This window comes from Mustela erminea, chromosome 18 (assembly GCF_009829155.1).
Source record: "Mustela erminea isolate mMusErm1 chromosome 18, mMusErm1.Pri, whole genome shotgun sequence".
Classification (NCBI taxonomy): domain Eukaryota; kingdom Metazoa; phylum Chordata; class Mammalia; order Carnivora; family Mustelidae; genus Mustela; species Mustela erminea.
Window position 1 is genome coordinate 35,649,961 of NC_045631.1, and position 22,227 is coordinate 35,672,187.

Sequence of the window (22,227 nt, forward strand, 5' to 3'; positions counted from 1 at the left end):
AAATGTTATTCTGTGTTTGATTTTTTTTTCAGCCATTTAAAAATGTAAGACCATTCTGAAATGCAGACTGTAAGAAACATCAGGCAGTAGGCCAGACTGTGGGCCACTGTATAGTGTGCCACACCCTGGTGTAGGGAAATACTTGGAAAAGTAACAAAAATTTGAGGTGCTAAGAAGAGTGATGAGGTCCGTAATACCAAAAGTAAACTAATGTTGATAATTTCCTCTATGTTGGGTTCTTTTTCTTCACTCCCACTGCTTTCCATGTCCCCTAGGCCTTTGCTACCTTATTGCTTATCACATAAATGCATTAGGTATGTCCTGTGCTCGACACTGTGGGCAGGTGATATGCAGAAGTATAACACCTCGTTTATTCCATGAGCTGCCATCTGCCAAATGCTCCCTGCATTTATGACGAGGCGCTCAGTGAATGGTGCAGTAGGGCACTGTAGTCCTTCATCGGGACGCAGGGATGGGGCCTACAACCACTCAGCTAAGTTGTCCTTCAGTTAGTCAGAAGTCTGATGCATCCTACTCTTTCTAGTCCTCTTTCCAGCCATCCTCCCCCAAACAGCCTGCTCGCTACGTACTGTAGACAAACTTGATTTACTAAAGGTGATCTTGTATTTTTTTGCTCAGGCGTCTTTTTTTTTTTTTTCCTGCTCAAGCATCTTTAATCACTTCTTTGTCCTTAAAGGATCGAGGTGGTTGGCATTTATAGTTATTGATGAGTTTCTCCATTGGTTGCTTCCCAGCAGAAATGCTATCTCTGTTCTGATAAGGCGAGTTCTCCCTCCTCCCTCACAGAGCCTATTAGCACTTCTGTGCCTTTGCACAGACATTTTACCCAATTCGGTTCCCAGCTTTTCCTTGAAACGTTCCCCAGCTATACAAGTACTCTCTAAATGCTTGTGTTATTCTCTGCACTGTAATTTAAAACAACATAGTCTTTCTGTCCTAGGTGTTTAAGGCAGTTATATTTAAATAGATCTAAGGATCAGTGTGTTTAATATCCAAGAATTATTTACACCTTCCATCTCCAGTTTTACATTTCTGTTTTATCTAATTATATCATGTATCATTTTTAAGCCACCTTAATGACATTTTAGAATTGAGCCTGATGTTAATCATGAACTAGAACTCAAGAACAGTTGTCAAACTCATAATTTAGTCCATGAATTACTGAATTTTAAAACTTAAGGTTTTAATGCTGTAAATTTTCATCATAGCTTTTAACACATGAAAATGCTGACTGAACTTAGCTCCCTGCCCAAAATATAAATTTGTTGGGCCTTTTTTATTCCCCTGAAGGCCTTAAATAAAATTGAAATCTGTTACCAACAGAAGGTTTATTATAAACAGGATATATCATACACTTTTTGTTCTTTCTAAGAAGTAAGGCTTCCCGTTTGCTTAGTATGTACGGTCTTTAAGTCCTTTCATATACATTTATTTGTGTTTTTTGAACTTTTTTACCTAGCATTTTCACATTTTATTTCCAAATAAATAGGACAGAAAAAATTAGGCGCTTGAGGTAGCCACAACCAAATTGCCAAATTACCCAAAATATTTATTCATCTAAGCAAAGCAGTTTCTTTTTTCTTTTTTTTTTCTTTTTTTTTTAATTAAAGGTGTGTGTGTGTGAGAGAGAGAGAGACAGAAAGATAAAGAGCACAAGTAGGCAGGGAGACAGGGAGAAGGAGACTTCTCTGCTAAGCAGGGAGCCCGATGCAGGACTCAATCCCAGGACCTGGCATCACAACTCGAGCCAAAGGCAGCTGCCCAACAGACTGAGCCACCCAGGCACCCCAACCAAGCAGTTTCTTTGAGATGTTACTTTACCTGGATTTCTGTGACTTACCATAACCTTCTTTCTTTTATTTTCAAAACTACACATTCTAGTAGGACTTTACCACCCCCATTTCCACTAAGAATTTCTTTTCTAGAATTTAAGAAACTCTGGGTAAAATTAAAATACATTAAAAGGGAGGAAGCCGAGCTCTAAAAACAGTTAAACTAATGACATTACACAAACAGCTCTCAAAGTTTGATCAGTACACCAGTAGCAGCGGCTTCTCCTGCGGACTGGTTAGCAGGGCCTGTTCTCACTCGGCCCCCCAGCTCTGTGGAGTGTCAGAGTTTGGGGATGGGCAGCCATCTGTCTGCTCACACACCCTGCACGGGGTTCTGCTGCGGGTACAGCTAACATCTGACACCCACTGCCAGCAGCTAGGTCGTGTTCTATTTCATCGCATTTTCTTATTATGTGGTGATTGGTTTGTTGGTTTCAGGTTACAATGCCCTTTTAAGATATGAAGGATTTGAAAATGACCCTGGGCTGGACTTCTGGTGCAATGTCTGTGGCTCTGACATCCATCCAGTTGGCTGGTGTGCAGCCAGTGGAAAGCCTCTTGTCCCTCCTAGAAGTAAGTGGCCTCTTGACCCCTACTGTAATTGAATATTTGTACTTCAATGCAGTGTCACACATAGTAATATTCAAGGGATATCAAAATTACGATAATACTTTTTGGTTTCACATCTTATATGCTCGCAAGATATACTTGTGGTTTTTCTGTTTGTTTTGGGGGTTTTTTTGTTACTCTTCTACAGAACCTTAATACTCTGAATACAGGGGAAATTGTTGTGCTTTGAAAAAATAGTTTATGAAGCAATTCTGCTCTTTGCTAAAGTGTAACTGGTTATTTCTTTTGTTTTAGCTATTCAGCATAAGTATACAAACTGGAAAGCTTTTCTAGTGAAACGACTTACTGGTGCCAAAACACTTCCTCCCGATTTCTCACAGAAGGTAAAGACAGGATCTTAGAAAGGACTGAAGTGTCAATTGAGAGCTCTAAAAAAGGAATAGCCTGAAGTTTTTTTAAGGAATTATTTTAATTTAGTGAGCCAGATGATCTAGCTAAATGTCGAGTGCACTCAGTATTTTTAATGGTACAATATTGAGATTATCTGTAGACCTTTGTCATGAATTCTGAACAGTCTTTGTTTGCTTTTGTTTAAGGTTTCAGAGAGTATGCAGTATCCTTTCAAACCTTGCATGAGAGTAGAAGTGGTTGACAAGAGGCATTTGTGTCGCACGCGAGTGGCAGTGGTGGAAAGTGTAATTGGAGGAAGATTAAGACTAGTGTATGAAGAGAGTGAAGATAGAACAGATGACTTCTGGTGCCATATGCACAGCCCGTTAATCCATCATATCGGTTGGTCTCGAAGCATAGGCCATCGATTCAAAAGATCTGGTAAGCACCTGTCACAGGACCACCTGTTGAAAACATCATTGAGGCTAAATTGTACTATCTGGTTATTTTTTCTCTACAGAATAGCAGAGATCAGAAATAGCATTCTAGTTGTCTGGGCTGCTCATTCTGCCTTAATTAGGGAAGGTTCACACCAGAATAGGAGTGTCCTGACTCCTTTATGTTCCTTCCACTTGTTCTCAGTTCAAATATAATGCACTTCTGGTCACAACTACACTTGTTGTCTTAACACTTTTCCTAGCCAGCCCATTTGAAAGATCTAAAGGTAGCCTTTCCCTTTGCATTCAGTTCTAATCAAAAGAACAAGATTAAATGTGGTTAGACTTAATACTAAACACATTAAAGCATACCTCCAAAGTTGTGATTCCCTAACTAGGGAATTACCAGCATTCTGACTGGCTGAATGTATTTAATAGCACATGTACTCTGAAGAGAGAAAGACTATTAGAAGATATTTTTCACCATAAATGTAGAAGGCATGTATTTCTGCCATGTTTTAGAGTATACATACCTTGTGAGTTTGAAACCTTCAAAGAAACGTGGTTTTTGGTCTTCTCACAAATGCTGACAGATTAGTATGTAACTTTTCCTTGTAGATATTACAAAGAAACAGGATGGACATTTTGATACACCACCACATTTATTTGCTAAGGTAAGAAGTTTTTATAAGAACCCTCATTTGTAAATTAGGTTTGAAAGAGGGTTGTGGGTTTTTTCCTAACATTATGGAAATCACAATTACATTTGTTCACGTAAAAGGAATTAAGACCTTGTGATCCATAGGTGTCACAACTATTGATTATAGTTTTTCTTAAATTCTATTTGCCTGAGTTCTCTCTATTCTCGAACGGAAGTTTGAGTTATAATATTAGGTAGGTAGGAGAAGGCATTTGGTATTTTCATCTGATAAGTGTTTTCAAATTGGTAATATTTTCATTGTTAGAATGATAATATTTGTAACAGTGGCTGTGCTTTCATGTAATTCTTTAGGTAAAAGAAGTAGACCAGAGTGGGGAATGGTTCAAGGAAGGAATGAAATTGGAAGCTATAGACCCATTAAATCTTTCCACAATATGTGTCGCGACTATTAGAAAGGTAAGACTATAGGTTTTCAAATTCAGAAATGCAACTGTAAGAATTGGGTTTAAGGTAATAGGAGAAGGAGGCCCTTAACATATTCATTCGATTCCAGTGCCTGGGTGGCTCAGTTGGTTAAAGCCTCTGCCCCAGGGTCCTGGGATAGAGCACTGCATCGGGCTCTCTGCCCAGCAGGGAGCCCGCTTTCCTCCCTCTCTCTCTGCCTGCCTCTCTGCCTACTTGTGATCTCTGTCTGTCAAATAAATAAACAAAATCTTTAAAAAAAAAAAATACTCATTCTGACATAAAAGTATGTATCTTGATCTTCACCAGGGGGAAGGATACTTACTAGTAAAATAAATTTCAGTTTTCATATCAGTGTTTTTTATAGCTTGTCAAGATTTTCATCTTGAGTCTGCTGCCTTTATTTATGGAGCTGTATATCCTGAGTTAGAGAATATTTGAGTTACTTCCTGGTCAAAGCTAATCTAATACAGAATTGTAACAAGGCCAAGTTTATCTTCAGCTTCCTGGTTTTTTTCCTTTTGTGCCTTTTTTCTTCTTTTGATAATACTTTATTTCTTACTTTGTTCCTCTCTCCTGAAGCTTTGTTTATGAAAGGTTCTAGAAGAGTTGTTCTTGGGGTGCCTGGGTGGTTGTGTCATTAGGTGTCTGCCTTCAGCTTGGGTCATGATCCTAGGGTCCTGGGATCTAGCCCCACGTCGGGCTTCCTCCTAGGTGGGAAGCCTGCTTCTCCCTCTCCCACTTCCCCTGCTTGTGTTCCTGCCCTCACGGTCTCTCTCTGTGCCAAATAAGTAAATAAAATATTTTTAAAAAAGAAGACAACTGGTTCTCAATTCAAGTAAGCATAAGAATATGAATACCCTGGGAAACTTAAAAAACAAAATAAAAGTGACTAGACCTTTTAAGTGCCTACCCATCCCTGTTCTGATTTCATCAGTCTGTTGGGGGGCCCTGGTATTGACTTTTCTTTTTTTTTTTGAGTCCCCAGGTAATTGTCCATTACAGCCATGGTTAAGAAGCACCAATCAGGGGCGCCTGGGTGGCTCAGTGGGTTAAGCTGCTGCCTTCGGCTCAGGTCATGATCTCAGGGTCCTGGGATCGAGCCCCGCATCGGGCTCTCTGCTCAGCAGGGAGCCTGCTTCCCTCTCTCTCTCTCTGCCTGCCTCTCCATCTACTTGTGATTTTCTCTGTCAAATAAATAAATAAAATCTTTAAAAAAAAAAAAAAAAAGAAGAAGCACCAATCAGAATCTGCTTATATAAGAGTATAGCTAGAATTGTTATTTGCATTTCAACCCAATTTAAAGCCTTGAGCCAAAAGAACTAAAAACAGTAATGATTGCTGCCATGTCGCAGGCTCACGATCACACAGCTAGAGGAGACCTGTTCCAAGCTTTTGTTCTTCTCTTTACCTGACTAGTGATCAGAGTCACCCAGTATTATTTAGAACAGATCTCTGGGGCACCTGGGTGGCTCAGTTGGTTAAGTATCCAACTCATGGTTTCAGACCATGATCTCAAGGTCATGAGATTCAGAGATCATGATCTCTGGGTCGCATCAGGCTCCATGCTCAGCATGGAACCTGCTTGAGGTTCTTCGCCTCTGCCCCGCGCCCACACGCATGCACTCTCGCTCTCAAAGTCTTTTAAAAAAAAAAGATTACCTTTAAAAATAAATAAATAATAGATTTCCATGACCTACTCCAGACTACTCAGTCAGAATCACAAGAAGTATTACACACAATAATGTATTTGTTTAAAAAAGATACAGTTCTTGGGGCGCCTGGGTGGCTCAGTGGGTTAAGCCTCTGCCTTCGGCTCAGGTCATGACCCCAGGGTCCTGGGATCGAGCCCCGCAGCGGGCTCTCTGCTCAGCAGGGAGCCTGCCTCCACCTCTGTCTCTGCCTGCCTCTCTGCCCACTTGTGATCTCTGTCTGCCAAATAAATAAATAAAATCTTTAAAAAAAAAAAAAATACAGTTCTCTAGGTGATTCTGTTAGTCAGGTTTGGGACCCAGTGCCACTGTACCATGCTCTGTTGCGTGAAATGAGAATGAAGTGTCCAATGAGTATAGCATCAGACTTCACTCAGGAATTGCTTAGTTAATACTCGGTGTGCTAGGTTTGGTCTGGACTCTAAAAAGCTTACAGTCTTGTAAAATAAGGTAAGATACATGAAGAGAAGTTTGTTTGAGGATCTACTCTGACTTAAGAAAGGTACACAGTACTGATGGAATTCAAATAAAGGAGAGATCACATAGTCTCAGAGGAATCAGGGAAAACTCTATAGAAGAGGTGAAAACATCACCTTGAGCGTTGGGAAAAACAGCCCTGCAGAGATGCAGGGAGGAAACCGTTGTGGAAAGAGGATGTGCCCAAAAGCATCAAGATAGGAAAGCACAGGCTGGGTTTGGAAGAGACAGGTCATTCACACGGTACACATCAAACGAGTTGCACTGAGGTGCGCCTGGGTGGATGAGTAGGTTAAGCGTCCGACTCTTGATTCTGGCTCAGGTCGTGATCCTCAGGATCATGAGATCAAGGCTCATGTTGGGCTCCACAAGCGGAGCCTGCTTAAGATTCTCCCTTTCCCTCTGTTCCTCCCCTCCCCTGTGAACGTGCTGCTCTGCCTGCCCCCTCCCCCAAAAATACAGGTTGTGCTGAGTATTCCGGCCAAAGCTTCTGTTTCATAAGGAACAGAAACCCACTCAAGTTAGCTTTAGGAAAGTTACCCTGAGGCCAGGGCAGTCTCATAGACATGCAAGAATGCAGGATGAGAACCGGAAAGCCGTAAACCCAGTGCAATTCTCTCCGCCTCTCAGGGCCTCTGTCCCACCTCTTCTCTGCTCTTTCACTTTTGTGGGTGGCTTCTGCCCACTCAATCTCTGTGTGTGGCTGCTGGCTCCACTCCCTGTGACGGGCTTCCAGCTCCAGCTCCAGCCCATGACTTGACAGCAGTTCCATCCTAATCCCCAGAGAGAGTCTAGCTGAGCCCAGCCTCTGGCTTGGTCCTCTAAGGTTAGATACTAGTCCCCACTCTGGTCAGCTGTAGTTAGAAAATGGGAAAGGAATCCTATGGGAGTGAGGGTAGACCTTTCCAAAGGTGTAGGCAAGGTTGTTAAACTCAAAGAGGAAGCTCACTGGGTACATATCCAACATAGTAGAAACAACTAGGAAAAAGGGCACTTTGGGATAGAAACTAAAAGATAATGTGGAACCAGGAGAGGCAGGCTTTGTTTTGGTTTTTCTTTTTTTTAAGATTTTATTTATTTATTTGAGAGAGGGATAGACATGAGCTGGCAGGGGAGCGGGGGTGCCATGGCCTTGGGAGACAGAGAAGAAGGCTCTGCATTGAACAGGGAGCTCAGTGCAGGGCTCGATCCCAGGATGCTGGGATCATGACCTGAGCTGAAGGCAGACACTTAAGCAACTGAGCCACCCAGGCACCCAGTCATGCAGGCTTTGAATATGTGGTCAGGCCCTCTGAGCTTTCTCTGGTGAACAGCTCTGTTGGAAGAGATTCCTGATGTGAACAGAGGTCATACCAATGAAATGTTAAGCTGTGTAAGACGGGAACTGGCAAAGAGGAAAGCTGAAAGCAGTTCTCATACCGTGTAGTGGAAAGAGAGTTGATGGTACAGATAGAAGAACTAACTTTAGGAGGAGTCATGGGACCTGGTGCTTGCTCACCTTTAAAGCTGGCTTTGACACCCTGCATGGACTCTCAGAGGGTGTGTTTAGCACACAGGGAAAAGGCGGGACTAAGACCCTGCAAGGGACACAAACTTCCAGCAGACCTGGAGAGGAGTTGTGGGCGTGGAGGTTGATTACTGAAACAATGTGTGTAGGTGACATCGCCAAAACAGAAAAGGTCCAAGATCAGAAATGTAAGGGTTGGAGGTAAAAGGACACCACCAACAGGAACAGGTAGTAGACTGTAATGTAATGAGAGTCTGGGAGAAAACGTTTCAGAAAGTTGAGAGTAGTCAGCAGGTGTAGGAATACTTCAGGGACACTGAGGTTTGAGGAGGGTGCGAGTTGGAGGAAAGGTACTTGGTCACCCTCTGGTCAGACTTGGTCACTGGTGATTTTAGCATTTTAGTAGGATCAGGACAGATCAGACTGCAAAGACACATAGTATATACCTGCAAGTGGGTATCTAGGTGAAGTGTCTAGGAGTTCATCTTACTATTCTTGTACCTTTTCCGTGTTTCAAAACAAAGTATCTTTAATAGCTTAAGTGTAATGGAAATTGGGAGACATTAGAAGATAAGAAATAGTGTTTTTGGAGCAAAGTACCAGCAGTAATAGGACAAGATGGAAAAGTTTGTCTTGCGGTGTAGGGTACCACGTCTTAAAAGAGAGGTGCAAAAAAAGGAATATGGGAACCCTTGCACAGGGTGACCTTAGTTTCTGTTAGAAAGGAACATGGGTGTGTGTAGCATAAGAGAGTTAAAGCAGAGGCTTGACGAAGCTGGAAAAGGTTTGGGAAAACTCTGTGTGCTAAATCAGAAGAAAGAAGTAAAGTTAAGATGAATGGGACCTCAAAGCTCACCGAGACAGGACAGTTAAATTGGAGACGAACACTCAGCCCTGTTTCATGGGGCCACAGCAGCCAGCACTTTAGCCACTGGCAAAGGCACAATTTGTCCTAGACCTCTGAAGTCACTTCTGTGTAACCCTGCTTTTGTTCTGGTACATACTGCAATCTACAGAGGTTTTTCATTATCATTTCAGTTAGTAACATAATTCAGTGAAGAAGCGTTTTTCACTTTGAAGAGACCCATTATGTAATAGATTTTCCTTTCTTTTAGAATGTCAGTTTAAAGGGTTGCTTTTATAATAGTAGTACCTAATTTCACATACTTGGAATTCTCTTAATTTGAAAGGTGCTGGCTGATGGATTCCTGATGATTGGGATCGATGGCTCAGAAGCAGCAGATGGATCTGACTGGTTCTGTTATCATGCAACCTCCCCTTCTATTTTCCCTGTTGGTTTCTGTGAAATTAACATGATTGAACTTACTCCACCTAGAGGTACTTCATCCTAATATGTACACTGGGTCTTCATCCTTGCCTTCTTTTTACATGGTATCTATTGACATCATTTAACCCAGCCCTGGATTTGGTGCTGTGTGAACCTATGATACGTGCATATATGTAGATAAACGTGCATATACACAAGAGGTGTGGGGTGCTCTAAAAATATAAAGCACTGTATTCTAGCTAGCTTTCATAAATTATATTAGTTTGAATTTTTCCTGAGCATCTATACATTTTATAATATGAATTGGTATTCTCCAAGCCCTATTGAGATGATGAGATAGGTAATTGCACACATAAACTTTTGTTAAAAATAGCTACAGGCTAAAGCCTTTGAGGGAAAGCAAGTTTCCATCTTTAGAGTATCATGTGACTCTAAAAAAAAAGAGGCATACCCTTAAATATCTCCCAAGGCTTAACCAGTGTCTTTCCTAATTTCGGTATCAGAGCCTTGGGTTTTTCTCTTAAGAAAAGAAGAGGGGGAAACTAAAACAGAGGTCTGTAAAAATAGTATTTCCCCAACCAATTTTCTTTCTTGGAAAGACAGAAAAGTATCACTGTGAAGTATGAAATGTTAGATTGTCCTAAGTCTAGGATTTTAAATGCAAAATTCTGGAACTCTTGTGGTAGACAGGAGAGAGACACTTTTGAATTAGGTGAGAAGGTGTACCTATGTCTGTCTAGAAACGAAAGAAAATCCTTATAACATGGAGGAATGGTTGCATTTGAATATATTAGAGCAAGAGTTTATTATATAATCTAAAATCTGAGCTCTCTGTATACTAAGTTAACTTTTTATCTACATTTTAATCTTTCGCTAATTTTAAATGAACTGCTAGTTAAATGAGGTGTGTTTTTCAGGTTACACAAAACTTCCTTTTAAATGGTTTGACTACCTCAGGGAAACTGGCTCCATTGCAGCACCAGTAAAACTATTTAATAAGGTAAGTTGAAATAATGGCATAATAATTATGTGGAGTTTTTTTGATGCCTCGCAAATGCAAATCACTGTTGATCAAAGTGTCTTTGATTAACAAATATACAGTAATAAAACAATATATTTTCTTTACCTAGGATATGAAGCTCATTTTCAAAGTTGGCTTCATTTTTAATCCGAGTAAAATAGAAATGAATACGTTTTCCAACTAGTTTCTTATGTAACTTCACCTTCATGTGTTTTATTTTTTAATTTTTAAATTTTTTTATTAACATATAATGGATTATTCACCTTCATATGTTTTAATAATTAAAGAATTTTTTAGGGTTTTTTTGTTTATTTAAATTGGGTTATTTGGTTACATTGTGCTTTTTTTACCCCCCTCTTTCTTGGTGATAGTGGACTCGTGCTGCCTTCTTTTCACCAGTGGTAATGTTTTGCTTCTTCTGTGTCAGGATGTTCCAAATCACGGATTTCGTGTAGGAATGAAATTAGAAGCAGTAGATCTCATGGAGCCACGGTTAATATGTGTAGCCACAGTAACTCGAATTATTCATCGTCTCTTGAGGATACACTTTGACGGATGGGAAGAAGAGTACGATCAGTGGGTAGACTGTGAGTCCCCTGACCTCTATCCTGTAGGGTGGTGTCAGTTAACTGGATATCAGCTACAGCCTCCGGCTTCACAGTGTAAGTTGGTATACAGAAAAGGTGTCCTTTTGTAAAAATCAGCAATTCTACAGAGGACTGTTTCACATAAGTCATCTTGTGAGCTCACAGGACAAGAATATACCTTTGTCTGATTGGTTGCCAGGTAAGATCTTAAGACGGAACAACGCTATCACTCAGACCATGGGTACCACCGCAGTGTGAACCCAGTAACCAGTTACATAATGACTCTAGACAGAAACACCAGAGTAAGAGCAGCCACCCAATGCAGCTGGACTTGTGTTAACGAGTTTGAAATGATAGGCTACAGTGTATTTTACAAAATAAGTGCTTACTGAATCAGTAATGGAATCTGTCTGGTATCATGGGTTTTACAGGAACACGCACCCTTATTTTCTAAGCATCATGTACTTTTATAAGCATAATGGTTTTGGTAAAGATAATTCATCTAAGTTGTATCTAGAGATGTGAGCTCGGAGTGCTTATCTGGTACCAATTTTCCCTTTTATTTTTCAGCGTCAAGAGAAAGCCAATCAGGTTCTTCAAAACAGAAGAAAAAGGCTAAGTCCCAGCAATACAAAGGACATAAGAAAAGTGGGTCACCACATGGTGTTTATATACATTTCCTAAGCTGTTAACCAGTTGGGGTCACAGCATTCTCACACAGAAACTAACATCCCTTGTGAGAGCCGGTGACTGTGCATTATGTATTTTGCTTAAAGGTGCAGTATGCCATAAAAGGCAAACCTCAGTAATGAGAAACACTTCTATTTTAGTGGGCAGGAAAAATGATCACCGTAATATTTTAAAACATGTATGGTGAAGAAGAGAGCACAAATAGTTCTCGAAATAATATATAAACCTACTGAAAATTAATTTTTTTAATCTTTTTTGTAAAACTTTAAAAAGGGAAGCACTTGATATTTACAGTGACTTAGAGCCTAAGAAGCCCATCCTTACAAATCAAAACTCTCCTTCTAGAATAAGATTTTATAAGAAATTCAAGTTGGTGGCTAGCAAAGTCCTAAAAATTTTTTTCTAAATATGCTTTCTGTATTATTTTTTACCTTATGATGAGTGGTTATTGGCATTAATAGTCAAATTAATATAGACTATATTGATAGCCCTTAATTTTTACTCTTTTAACATCTTTTCTCCCCCCACATAGGAAGCCACAGGTTTTTCTCTTCATGACACTCCTCATGGACTGTTTCATTCTGAGATAAGATTATTTTTATATAAAGATAATTTCAAAAGCAAAGAGTACATTTAAGGGTTAAAACTAAAACATATTTTTCCAGCTGACTTGCCATATGTTCAGATAAGTTTTAATCTGTCTCATGAACCACCAAGAGACTGAGCAGCATGAAGAATGAAACATACCCTTACTTTCTGATTACAGTCACTTGTTTTATAGTTGCTGTTTTTTTTTCCCCACTGGGGGACAAAAAATTTCTACCAGCCACTACCATGGTGCTCTCGTGTCCTTCCAGCATGAAATTACGTCCGCCTCAACACTGATAACCTCCAGGCCTTTCTCTCACTCTTTTATATCAGAGATACAGGCCTCCCGTTTGTCCAGTTGCTTTTCCCACTAGCTGCTTGTCAGGTTCGATACTCATCTGAAAGAACTCTAGAGAACATTGCCAGGCAGGCAGATCGAAGCAATCCCCATGCCTCCGGAAACAAGGAGGAAGAATTCACATGGAGACTTTGTCAGTGGACTAACCGTAGCATGCATGGTCACTGAGCTTTCTGTGAGGTTGGATAGCACAGGCTGTGTTAGCCCGCCTTTTCACTTTCTGTTGGGCAAGACCGAGATTCAGAATTTTCTTTCCAAGATGTTGAATTAAGAACATTTATTATTACATGACATATTTTTTAGAAATAATTTCTGAGCATTGAGTACACATGCCTCCCTTACATTCACATGTCTCCCTCAGTGTGACTTTTGTGGGTTTGTTTCCACCTTAAGGGGTTTAACGATTTTGAATTAATTGGGCCAGGGACATGGGAAGAAGTACGAAACTAAAGAAATGATAGTATCAATATGCCAGTTTATAGGGACATTTAATGGTACCACATTTCTTGATAAGCTGGGGAAATGAATTTATGTGTAAATATACCGTGTTCTTTAACTGTAATGTTTTGTAAGAGCTCTTAATATTATGGCATCATCTCATGCCTTTAAATCGTCCTTTGGGCATAGGAAGGAAAAGGACAGTAAGCCCACAGTCCCTTATTAGAAACCCTTGGGACCAGATGTGTTTTGGAATTCAGAATTCTTCAGATTTCAGGAAAGCACAGCGTAGCATATATTACATAACACCCCTTCCAGACTCTGGCACATTTTCTGGAAGCAAAATATATGTAAATGTTTACATTAAATGGGCCAAATAAAGATTAAAAAGAGTATCACCAAGTGAGGTCTGGTTTTGTTGCCAGAGTTTTATAGGAAAACTGAATTTTGGAATTGAGGTTAAGGAATTCCAGTGCCATATGAGTGAAGAAGCAGCGGTCTTCATTGTAACTCCCTGTTTCCTTTATTGTTTTTGTATAGCTCACCAGGTAGTTCATTAGACATTTTTCCTGCAAAACTTGACTTGTCCAAATAGGAAAGAATTTGGAGTCCATAAATGTAATTTAACCATTGCATGCAGTATCATTAGCAGATCAGCCACAGACTCTTCTCTTTTTAAGTTTGCTTACAGATTATTGTATTCGGGCTCTTTGGTTTCATCTTCTGGCTCCTCAGTCTTTTTGTACTCAAAATCATCCATTGGTGTGTTCTTTGGTAGTGTTGCTTTTTGTTTGGTTGTTTTGCGTTTTGTTTTGTTTTAGCAGAAATAGTTGATTGGCTTCATTGTTCTAGCTTGTTTTGCAGTGATCTGTGTTCATGCTACAAAGGGATAATCATTGACCAGTGCTCTTAAATAACGATAGTGTTCTGCCAAGAGAATCAGATAGACAGTTGCGTGCGTGTGTCTGTCCAATATGAAAAGCCTTATTTTTTTCAAGGTTTGGTAATTCTAGAGCTGGAAACCCAGCACACTAATTTCTGAACCATCTTTAGGGGACTGTTAGAAGCAGTAGAGAGCTGGAGATCCTCCTTGGAGTTTTACCTCTGAGTGTGTCATACATTAGGAAAAGTCTCAATGATTTGCTGCATGTGATTTTGGTTCGGCAGTTGAGAGTTGAATGTATACTCACTACTGGCTTTAGTCTCCAGACCACTTTACAGAAGAATACTGTCTGACTTAGATTTATCTTTTAGTCCTGATTTCGTGAAGCATAATTTCTGATTGCTCTTGCTTTGATCGTTCATATACTCTGGAAGAAAACAGATACAGTTTATAGTCCCAGAAGTATGTAAGTATCCTTCAGCTTTCAGCCTGACTAATGCAATATGTTGGCTCAGTATTTGCAAAGTTTAGAATATTTTTTGCTGGTGAAAGCATTGTATAAATCTTCAAAGGCTTATATTTGCTTATGAAACTATGACCAAAAGGTGTTTCAAAAGAAATTAGATTGCTTAAGTACTTGCAGGCAACAAGCTTTAAATTTTAGAAATGCTTTTCAGAGTAAGAATTGTGTTTTCTAAAAGACTGGATTGTAATCCGAAAGGTAGGAGAGCACATTTCATATCAGTAAATCCTGCCACCTAGATAATACATTGATTCAGCCATTCAATTCTCCCCAAAAGCCAATCCTTTCACCTTATATGGCAGTGAAATGCTACCTAACAAGTGGGGTTTTAAAACTTTCTCTCTCTCCCATTGGATTTTCAGCCTCCTTCAAGGTAAAATTTTCTTGAAGGAAGTTAGCCTGCTATTCTCTACACCAAATGTTCTAGGTGGTTCATTTTGCTTTGTTGTATTTTATTTCATTTTATTTTTTTAAGATTTTGTTTTTAAGTAAAAAAAACTTAAACTGCGAGTTCGGCCCCACATGCGGCCTGAACTCACCGCCCCGAGGTCAAGAGTCGTAGTGTGCTCCACGGACTGTACCAGCCAGGTGCCCCACTTGTTGTATTTTAAGTTGATGTAAGAGTCGGGAGCCAGGATCCCCAGGCTCTCAGAGACCAGAAGTAATCTCCCCCATCATTCACCCTGAACATACACCCCCACAGGTACACACCCTCACAGTCCTTGTTTCCAGAAATACAGACCTTGCATAGTCGGTTCTCTTTCCAGAGTATCCTATGCAACACAGTCTTTCCTAGTTATAATGCACTTTTCTTACCACACATGTAAGTAAAAGCTTACTTTAGTTTGACTTGATATTTAGAGAGGAAGATGCCAGTTGGGAAGAAGCCTGTCAGTTTGTCGAGCCTGCCCATGACAGGTGGGGTGCGGAGGAGCTTCTCTGGTGACGAAGAGTTGACTCCTCCTCCATATCGAACCCTTCCAGCACAGACAGCCCCAGAGGCCTTCCCACCTCCCAGCACTAGCCGAGAGTTCAGTCCCAGCCTCAAAACAGGTAATAGTCCCCTCCGCACCACAGGTACTACAGGGGTTGAAAGTCTGGGCAGGGCGGTGGGAGACAAAGCATGGTCCGGCATGACAGATGCTGACTCATTAAATTTTTCTTTTTTTTTTTTTTTTTTTTTTCAACTAAAAACTTCATCTTCACTAGTCCTTGGGAGTCACTTCACTGAAGTTGAATCATCAGGGAGGGATTTTTATTTTCTTTTAAACCACTTCTTGAGCCTCACATGAAGGTAAAGCTCATCGTTTCAGTTGGTGGAATTGTGAGACAACTTGTACTGTTCCATGGTTTCATTAAAATAGTTGAACATTTTCCATTGCAGAATTCCATGTGGTGTGACCTGGGGGAGAAGGACACCATGAGGGATCAGCCTGATTAATCAGACTCAAAGATGAGGCTTTTCGTCTCTCACTCACTAGGAAGGATGTGTTTTGTGTTCCTGTGGAATTTGGGGTCTGGTGGTAACACTGTGACCGCCACTAGTTGAATAACATGAACTTGGACCTAAATTCTTGTATAATTTTGGTGTTGAATTTGAGTAAAATTTATTCCCATAACTTCATGTTTCTGTATTTACACCGATTCAGTAAGTGACATTTAATTTGAATTTAATTTATCTGGCCAAGCTAGTACATTGTAAGGAAAACTGCAGAAGGTTTAGCCCTTCGTAGTTGCTGAGAGCAAATGTGTTTATCATAGAGTGCCTGAGAGGCTTCACTTGCTTGTGATGAACTTCAGGAGTGAGTCGGGAGAGACGGCTTCGTTGCCTGAGTCCTACAGGCCTTGGCATGTGTTCTGCTGTATCCTACCTGTTGCTACTCCGTGGTTTTATTCAGTCAGCGGTCTTCACAATGTTTGTGTGTTGGAAACCCTGATGGGACTTGATACCTAGCTCTGTTTTCTTCTTCTTCCTCTGTTTGATAATGCCTTTATGTCTGAAGTTTTTTGGGGTTTTGGCTTTTGTGGGGTGTTTTTGGCTGCTTTTTGTGGGTGTGGATTTTGGTTTTGTTTTATTTTGTGGGAGGTTGGGGGGGGGGCCTTTTGCCTTTTGTTGTTTAGCTTTTCCTCCCTACCAGTGTATTGGGTCATCTTCATCCTTCCTAGTCTGTCTCTCTGAAGATCACTCTGATATCCTTACATCTAGAGGAAATTACTATGCCTTTTTTGTATTTAAAAAAATAGACTAGGACTGCAAACTTAAGTTTATCTGCTCCTCAGTGGAAAAACGTTCAAAGTCTAAAGAACATTTCAGTTTCTCTTGTTTGTCTCTCTGACTTTGTTTTTGTACTTGTTATTTATGACATACTCTTCTTTAACATAAGTCATTAACTATAGATATTGTGAGCTCTGAATATGTTTGAATTTTTATTGGGTGTTAGGTGTTTTCTTTAAGCATTGGACTAACTTGGGTGTGTGTCAGGTTCTGTGAGAGGTTACTGATTCATGTAAAATAGAACTTCTAGGATTGGCAAGACCCAAGAACTCAGCGTAGACGCGTGGGATGGAAACCAGGGGGTCTCCTACTTGATGCCCTTCTTCCACCAGTGTCTGTAGTGCCACCTCAGCTGGGGGCACATCTCTTGGGACATGGTGTGATCTTTCTCTGCTGAAAGTGTGTGGGGACTACATTCCCTGTCTTAATTACCTGAAAGCTGTAGTTTGATTAGCCACTGAGACTTTATTATTTCTGGACTATCCTAGCTAGGAAAATATTATTTCCATTAGCTTATCTCTTGAGATGTTAGTGAGTAGAGCCCACAAAGTGACTTCCTTTTAAAAAATGGCACTCGGGAGATGCACTTGCATGGAAGTTGGCATCTGGCCACAGGGTCTATTTTATTTCATCCATCATTCATTGAGAATAAGGCCTGGAAAAGAGAAATGATTAGCCTGAAGACACCAGACAGGCTTTATTTTAGGTTCCATGAAAACAGTGAAACTTTGCATGAAAGCATTCTACATCTGAGTGAACAGTTTCACCTTTATCTTAAGTTACTTTATTTTAAGCACATTGTTTCCATATTTTAACATGTATAGAAGCATAATCCAGAAATTCATTGTTAATAGTAAATGCAAATAGTTTCAGAACTGTTTAGAATCTCAGCTTACCTTTCTTACATTTCAAAAAAACAAAAAAAGTAACATCGGTTTGAATGGAACGTGTTTGGTCTTGAAGCACCCAAGTTCTTTTTTCATTCATGTAGCCATCTGACCATCCTATAATAAGATACGGTTTCAACCAACCTTTTATCGTGGGTACTGCACCTTTAATGAACTTGGGGTTTTTCTTTCCTATGTGTTTATTTTCACAGCATTGTTCAAATGTCCTTAACAATTAATGTGTGTTGGTTAGATTTAAAAGATAACTAGTATATACTTGATACTCTCCATAAAAGTATTTTTAATTTTTTTTTTTTTTTACAAAGAAAAGAACTACATAGTCTTGTTTGCTTTGAGTTTCAGTTTGAGATTCGTGTTTGTTTTGTTGTTATTCTAGGCATAGTGTATTCACTTTTCTGTCTTTGGGCTATGAAGTTTCTTAACACCATTACCAAAACAAGTACCAAAGTAAAATGAAATGAATTGACATCTCTCAAAAGAGTATTATTTAAATTATTGAGTAAGGTGTCAAAGACCTTAAGATTTCTTTTTAAAGTAACCTCTACAGCCACTGTGGGGCTTGAACTCACAACACTGAGATCAAGAGTCGCATGTTCTGCAGACTGAGCCGGCCAGGCACCCCAGAAACCAGTATTTTTGGAACTAACCTTTTATAACTAAGATTAGGACGGAAAACATTTTTCTATGACTATACTGTTTAACTCTAAAAGTGTAACCATTTTAGGGCACCTGGGGGGCTCAGTTGGTCAAGTGTCTGCCTTTGGCTCAGGTCATGATCCCAGGGTCCTGGGATGGAGTCCCACATCGGGCTCCCTGCTCTGCAGTGGGTCTTCTTCTCCCTCTCCCCCTCGCTTGTGGGTACATGAGCCGCGCTCTCACTCTTTCTCGGAAAAATAAGTAAAATCTTTAAAAATAAGAAAGTAAAATTGTAACCATTTTAATATGGTTCCACATGGTGACACTGTCTAGTTAGTACTTCATGAAAGCTTAGCTCACTACTTATCTAAATATTCTGAGTCCTAATTCTTCTCATAAATTGAACTTTTTTCTATATAAGCAGTTCCCAGTTTACATCCCGTGTATGTGCTCATCCCGTCTTTCCAATCACAATGGAAAGATCCACAGTGGAAGAAACAAGAAGTCTGCACTTTTTATTTGGAGCTCGTGCCTGCAGGCAGCAGACGGGTGCTCTCAGGGAGCATGAGCTCACCAGCACGAGCGGGGGCCACACGCAGTGCATCCACATCTGTGCCACATCTGTGGCAGGCACCGTGGCAGAGGGAGGCTCAGGCTGCCCAGCTACAGAGCACAGCAGCCAGAGAGTTCCCACCGATCGCAGCCCCTGGAGATGGCTGGCCTCCCTGTGCCAAGTCTGCCTGCTTTCCCAGGTCTTAGGTGAAATCTCTTGTCTCAGAGCAGTCAGTCCAATTCAAAAAAACCATGGGACACAGGCCAGGGAGCAGGAAGGACACAGTTTGTGACCTCTGATGGAACACATCTGTGTGCTGAAGAAATTGGAAAAGGAAACTAGCCCTGCTCACCACGGGATTAGATTCCAATCAGCATCACTGTTACCATGCTGGATCACCTATCCTTTCAATTATTTGGAATTTGACCAGTCAGTTTTGGTTAAACAGTAACATTTTTAAGAAACCTGGACACGTCTCTGAGAGGTTGGTAGTTAGATAATTTTTTATTTAAAAAGTAGGGACGTAGGGCGCCTGGGTGGCTCAGTGGGTTAAGCCGCTGCCTTCGGCTCAGGTCATGATCTCAGGGTCCTGGGATCGAGTCCCGCATCGGGTTCTCTGCTCCGCGGGGAGCCTGCTTCCTCCTCTCTCTCTCTCTGCCTGCCTCTCTGCCTACTTGTGATCTCTCTGTGTCAAATGAATAAATAAAATCTTTAAAAAAAAAAAAAAAAAAAGTAGGGACGTAGATAGGAAAATCTCAGAATTAAACAGCCTGAAGTTTTTGCCCAAGGCTACTGCTGGGCCCCCCAAAGTAGAAATTTCTCTTTCTCATCATCTTTGCCCTCCCTCCTGTCCCTAAGGATTCTGACTAACTAGCATGACTTCAGTGGCTGCAAAGAAATCTAAGCCCCACTGAAAATATTAGAAACTGAGAAACTGGAGAAGAAAAAAAAACGAAGGAAACTAGAAAATAGTTGTCCACAGAAGACCCCCTGATATATGACCTGTTTATAAATTGAGGACTGCCTATACTGTTGGGTTTGTGCTCAGTGGGTAAAACATGCTATTCTTAATCTCAGGGTCAAGAGTTCAAGCCCCCTGTGGGGTGTGGAACCTACTTAAAATTGGGGGAAAAAAAGGAAAAAAGGAGGTCCTCAGATAAGGACTCCGGCAGTACTGCCATCAGGTGATGCCATTGGCAGTGTTCACTGTTCTGCACCAGTGATTTTCTCATTGCCAATGTCAGACAAGTTTCGTTTTGCCTAAAATGATTACTCAATTTTTCCAGTGATTTTAGTTTTAATACAGGGGATCTAATATCAGTTATCATTTGTTTTTATAAATATGTAAATTACATATATACATAATACCCATCTTATAGATGATAGAAATCTTTGTATTATTTATAAGCACTGTTTTAATATTATCAAATTTATATCTTTTTTTCTGCAGGGAGTCTTTTTAGTAAAGGTACTCCTTGGAAATAATAAGACTGCATTGAAGTCCTATTTATTGGGTTGTTACTCATTTTAAATATTATAATTCAGAATAATGTGAGAAATATATCATTGTTGTATAGACCTTGACATAAAAGTGAATACTACACTGTAAGAGAAATTCTAATTGTTCTTGCCAAATTAGTGCCATGATCTTGACCATTTCATTGAAGATGTCTATCGTGCAGTATCTTACAGTTCCTTTATGGAACTTTCCTTAACTGCTGATATACTTTGAAAATTGAAATGAATTAAATGTTCCTACTTTGGGGGGTTAATTTTTAGAGCTATCGAAGACATGTAAAGTTAGTGGAACCTGAAGACTGAAAGTAATCTGCATTTTCTAGAAAGGCTTAATAACATCGCATACATTTATCCCTTTCATGCAGTGACTACATTGCAGCTGAAGGAGGAGTTGATAGACGGAGAGGATTATAATTTCCTCCAAGGAGCATCTGATCAGGAAAGCAATGGCTCTGCCAACTTCTACATCAAACAAGAGCCCTGAGAGGGCTCCAAAACTGAGGGCGGGAGGGGAAGAATTTTACACAGGACTGATTTATAATCCCTCAAGCTGTACAGCGGGACTATTCTACTGGGACATTTTGCTAAACATAGAAAATTTCAGTTCCAGATTTTTCAGGTGGGTGGGGAAACTATTTTAGTCGTGGGGGGAAATTTTTCAATTTATAAAGATGGACAATTTTTGTGTTGTATTTGAAGCTTTTGAAAGAATTTTGTAATATTTTCCAAGTTTGGATTTATGTGCATTGTTAACAACTGAAATTCTAACTTTTTGGTAAGATTAAAGTTTAGGTAGCAGGATTGAAGGAAATGATTTAAGAAGGATATAGTTGTAAATGCAAATGAACTGTCATTACAAATGAACCTTTTTTGGTACCTGTTGGGAAATTTTGGGGATTTTAGAAGTTAGGCCAGTCACATCTCCAGCTTCCTTTGCTGCAGAAATATGCAACTGAGCCCCCCTCTCGTGGAGGGTTCATCACCACATAGATCATGGAAGGGGAATTAAATCCGCTTGGTGGCATTTTGTTGTAGCCCATTTTAAATGTTTGTACAGAAATGTTTTTCATTCTGTGAAAATTTATTTGGAGTTCTATATGAAACTGGAAGAACTCTGATACTTTTATATGTTCTCTTTTAATTAAAAAATGATTAAAATTATCCTAACACTAAAGTGTTAAACTGGAATGGTTGACCAGATGAACAGGATCTCAGTGTACACGTTGAGGGGTTGGGGAAAGTATAATATTGTCCTTCGTTCATTTTCTTTTCCTTACTAAAGACACCCCACAAGAGGGATTCTGATCAGTTCTCTGCCATTTCCCTCCTTCTGTTAGATAATACTTAATATAACCACACCCCAAAACAGATGTTCTTCTGTATAACCAGTAGAATCAAATCAAAAGTTGTTTAAAGCCAAAAATCAGTTTAGAATTCAAAATCATTCCAGCTCTGCTTTTAACTATCCTGGCTTTGTTTTAAAAAAAAAAAAAAAAAAAAACTAATTTGAAAGAGAATTTAATTTTCTTAAAATTCCATATATATATAGGTATATATATATATTATATATATAATATATATATATAATGAGTTGTCTTTTAATTGTATTCAAAATTAATTTTAACAGTAATAACTGATTTGGACCATTTCAAACATTCCCTACTTTAAAATTCACATGGCTTCCTTTAAAAAACAAAAGGATACAAGGGTAAATTGGTGAAAGGTTTGCTCTCTGCATTTTTCTAACTTTCTGAGTTGTGACTGAATGAGAGAGCTCTAGCGTTTACCAGTGAGGTTCATAAACTAAACTCTCAGGAATTAATTGCATCTGTTCTAGAAGTGCTTCTGGGTCTTAGCCTGGCCTCTTCAGAGTGGTAACATTGACCATCTCC

General features: G+C 39.8%; 1 protein-coding gene across 15 annotated transcripts in view; it reads left to right on the plus strand.

Annotated features, from left to right (window-relative positions):
• MBTD1 (mbt domain containing 1) overlaps window positions 1–21,871 on the plus strand; it is a 68,074-nt gene extending 46,203 nt beyond the window's left edge. For 9 of the 15 annotated variants that reach the window (XM_032322935.1, XM_032322936.1, XM_032322934.1 and 6 more), the window contains 11 exons: window positions 2,292–2,426; window positions 2,718–2,806; window positions 3,020–3,254; window positions 3,869–3,924; window positions 4,263–4,367; window positions 9,260–9,407; window positions 10,275–10,357; window positions 10,806–11,040; window positions 11,536–11,613; window positions 15,307–15,498; window positions 20,701–21,871. In XM_032322935.1, coding sequence (XP_032178826.1) covers window positions 2,292–2,426; window positions 2,718–2,806; window positions 3,020–3,254; window positions 3,869–3,924; window positions 4,263–4,367; window positions 9,260–9,407; window positions 10,275–10,357; window positions 10,806–11,040; window positions 11,536–11,613; window positions 15,307–15,498; window positions 20,701–20,819 — 1,475 coding nt within the window. In that variant the 3' untranslated portion in view covers window positions 20,820–21,871. Of the gene's footprint in view, window positions 1–2,291; window positions 2,427–2,717; window positions 2,807–3,019; window positions 3,255–3,868; window positions 3,925–4,262; window positions 4,368–9,259; window positions 9,408–10,274; window positions 10,358–10,805; window positions 11,165–11,535; window positions 11,614–15,306; window positions 15,499–15,654; window positions 18,143–20,700 lie in introns of those variants that run through there. The other 6 variants (XM_032322939.1, XM_032322940.1, XM_032322938.1 and 3 more) reach the window with 5 other exon arrangements.
• The last annotated feature ends 356 nt before the right edge of the window (window positions 21,872–22,227 follow it).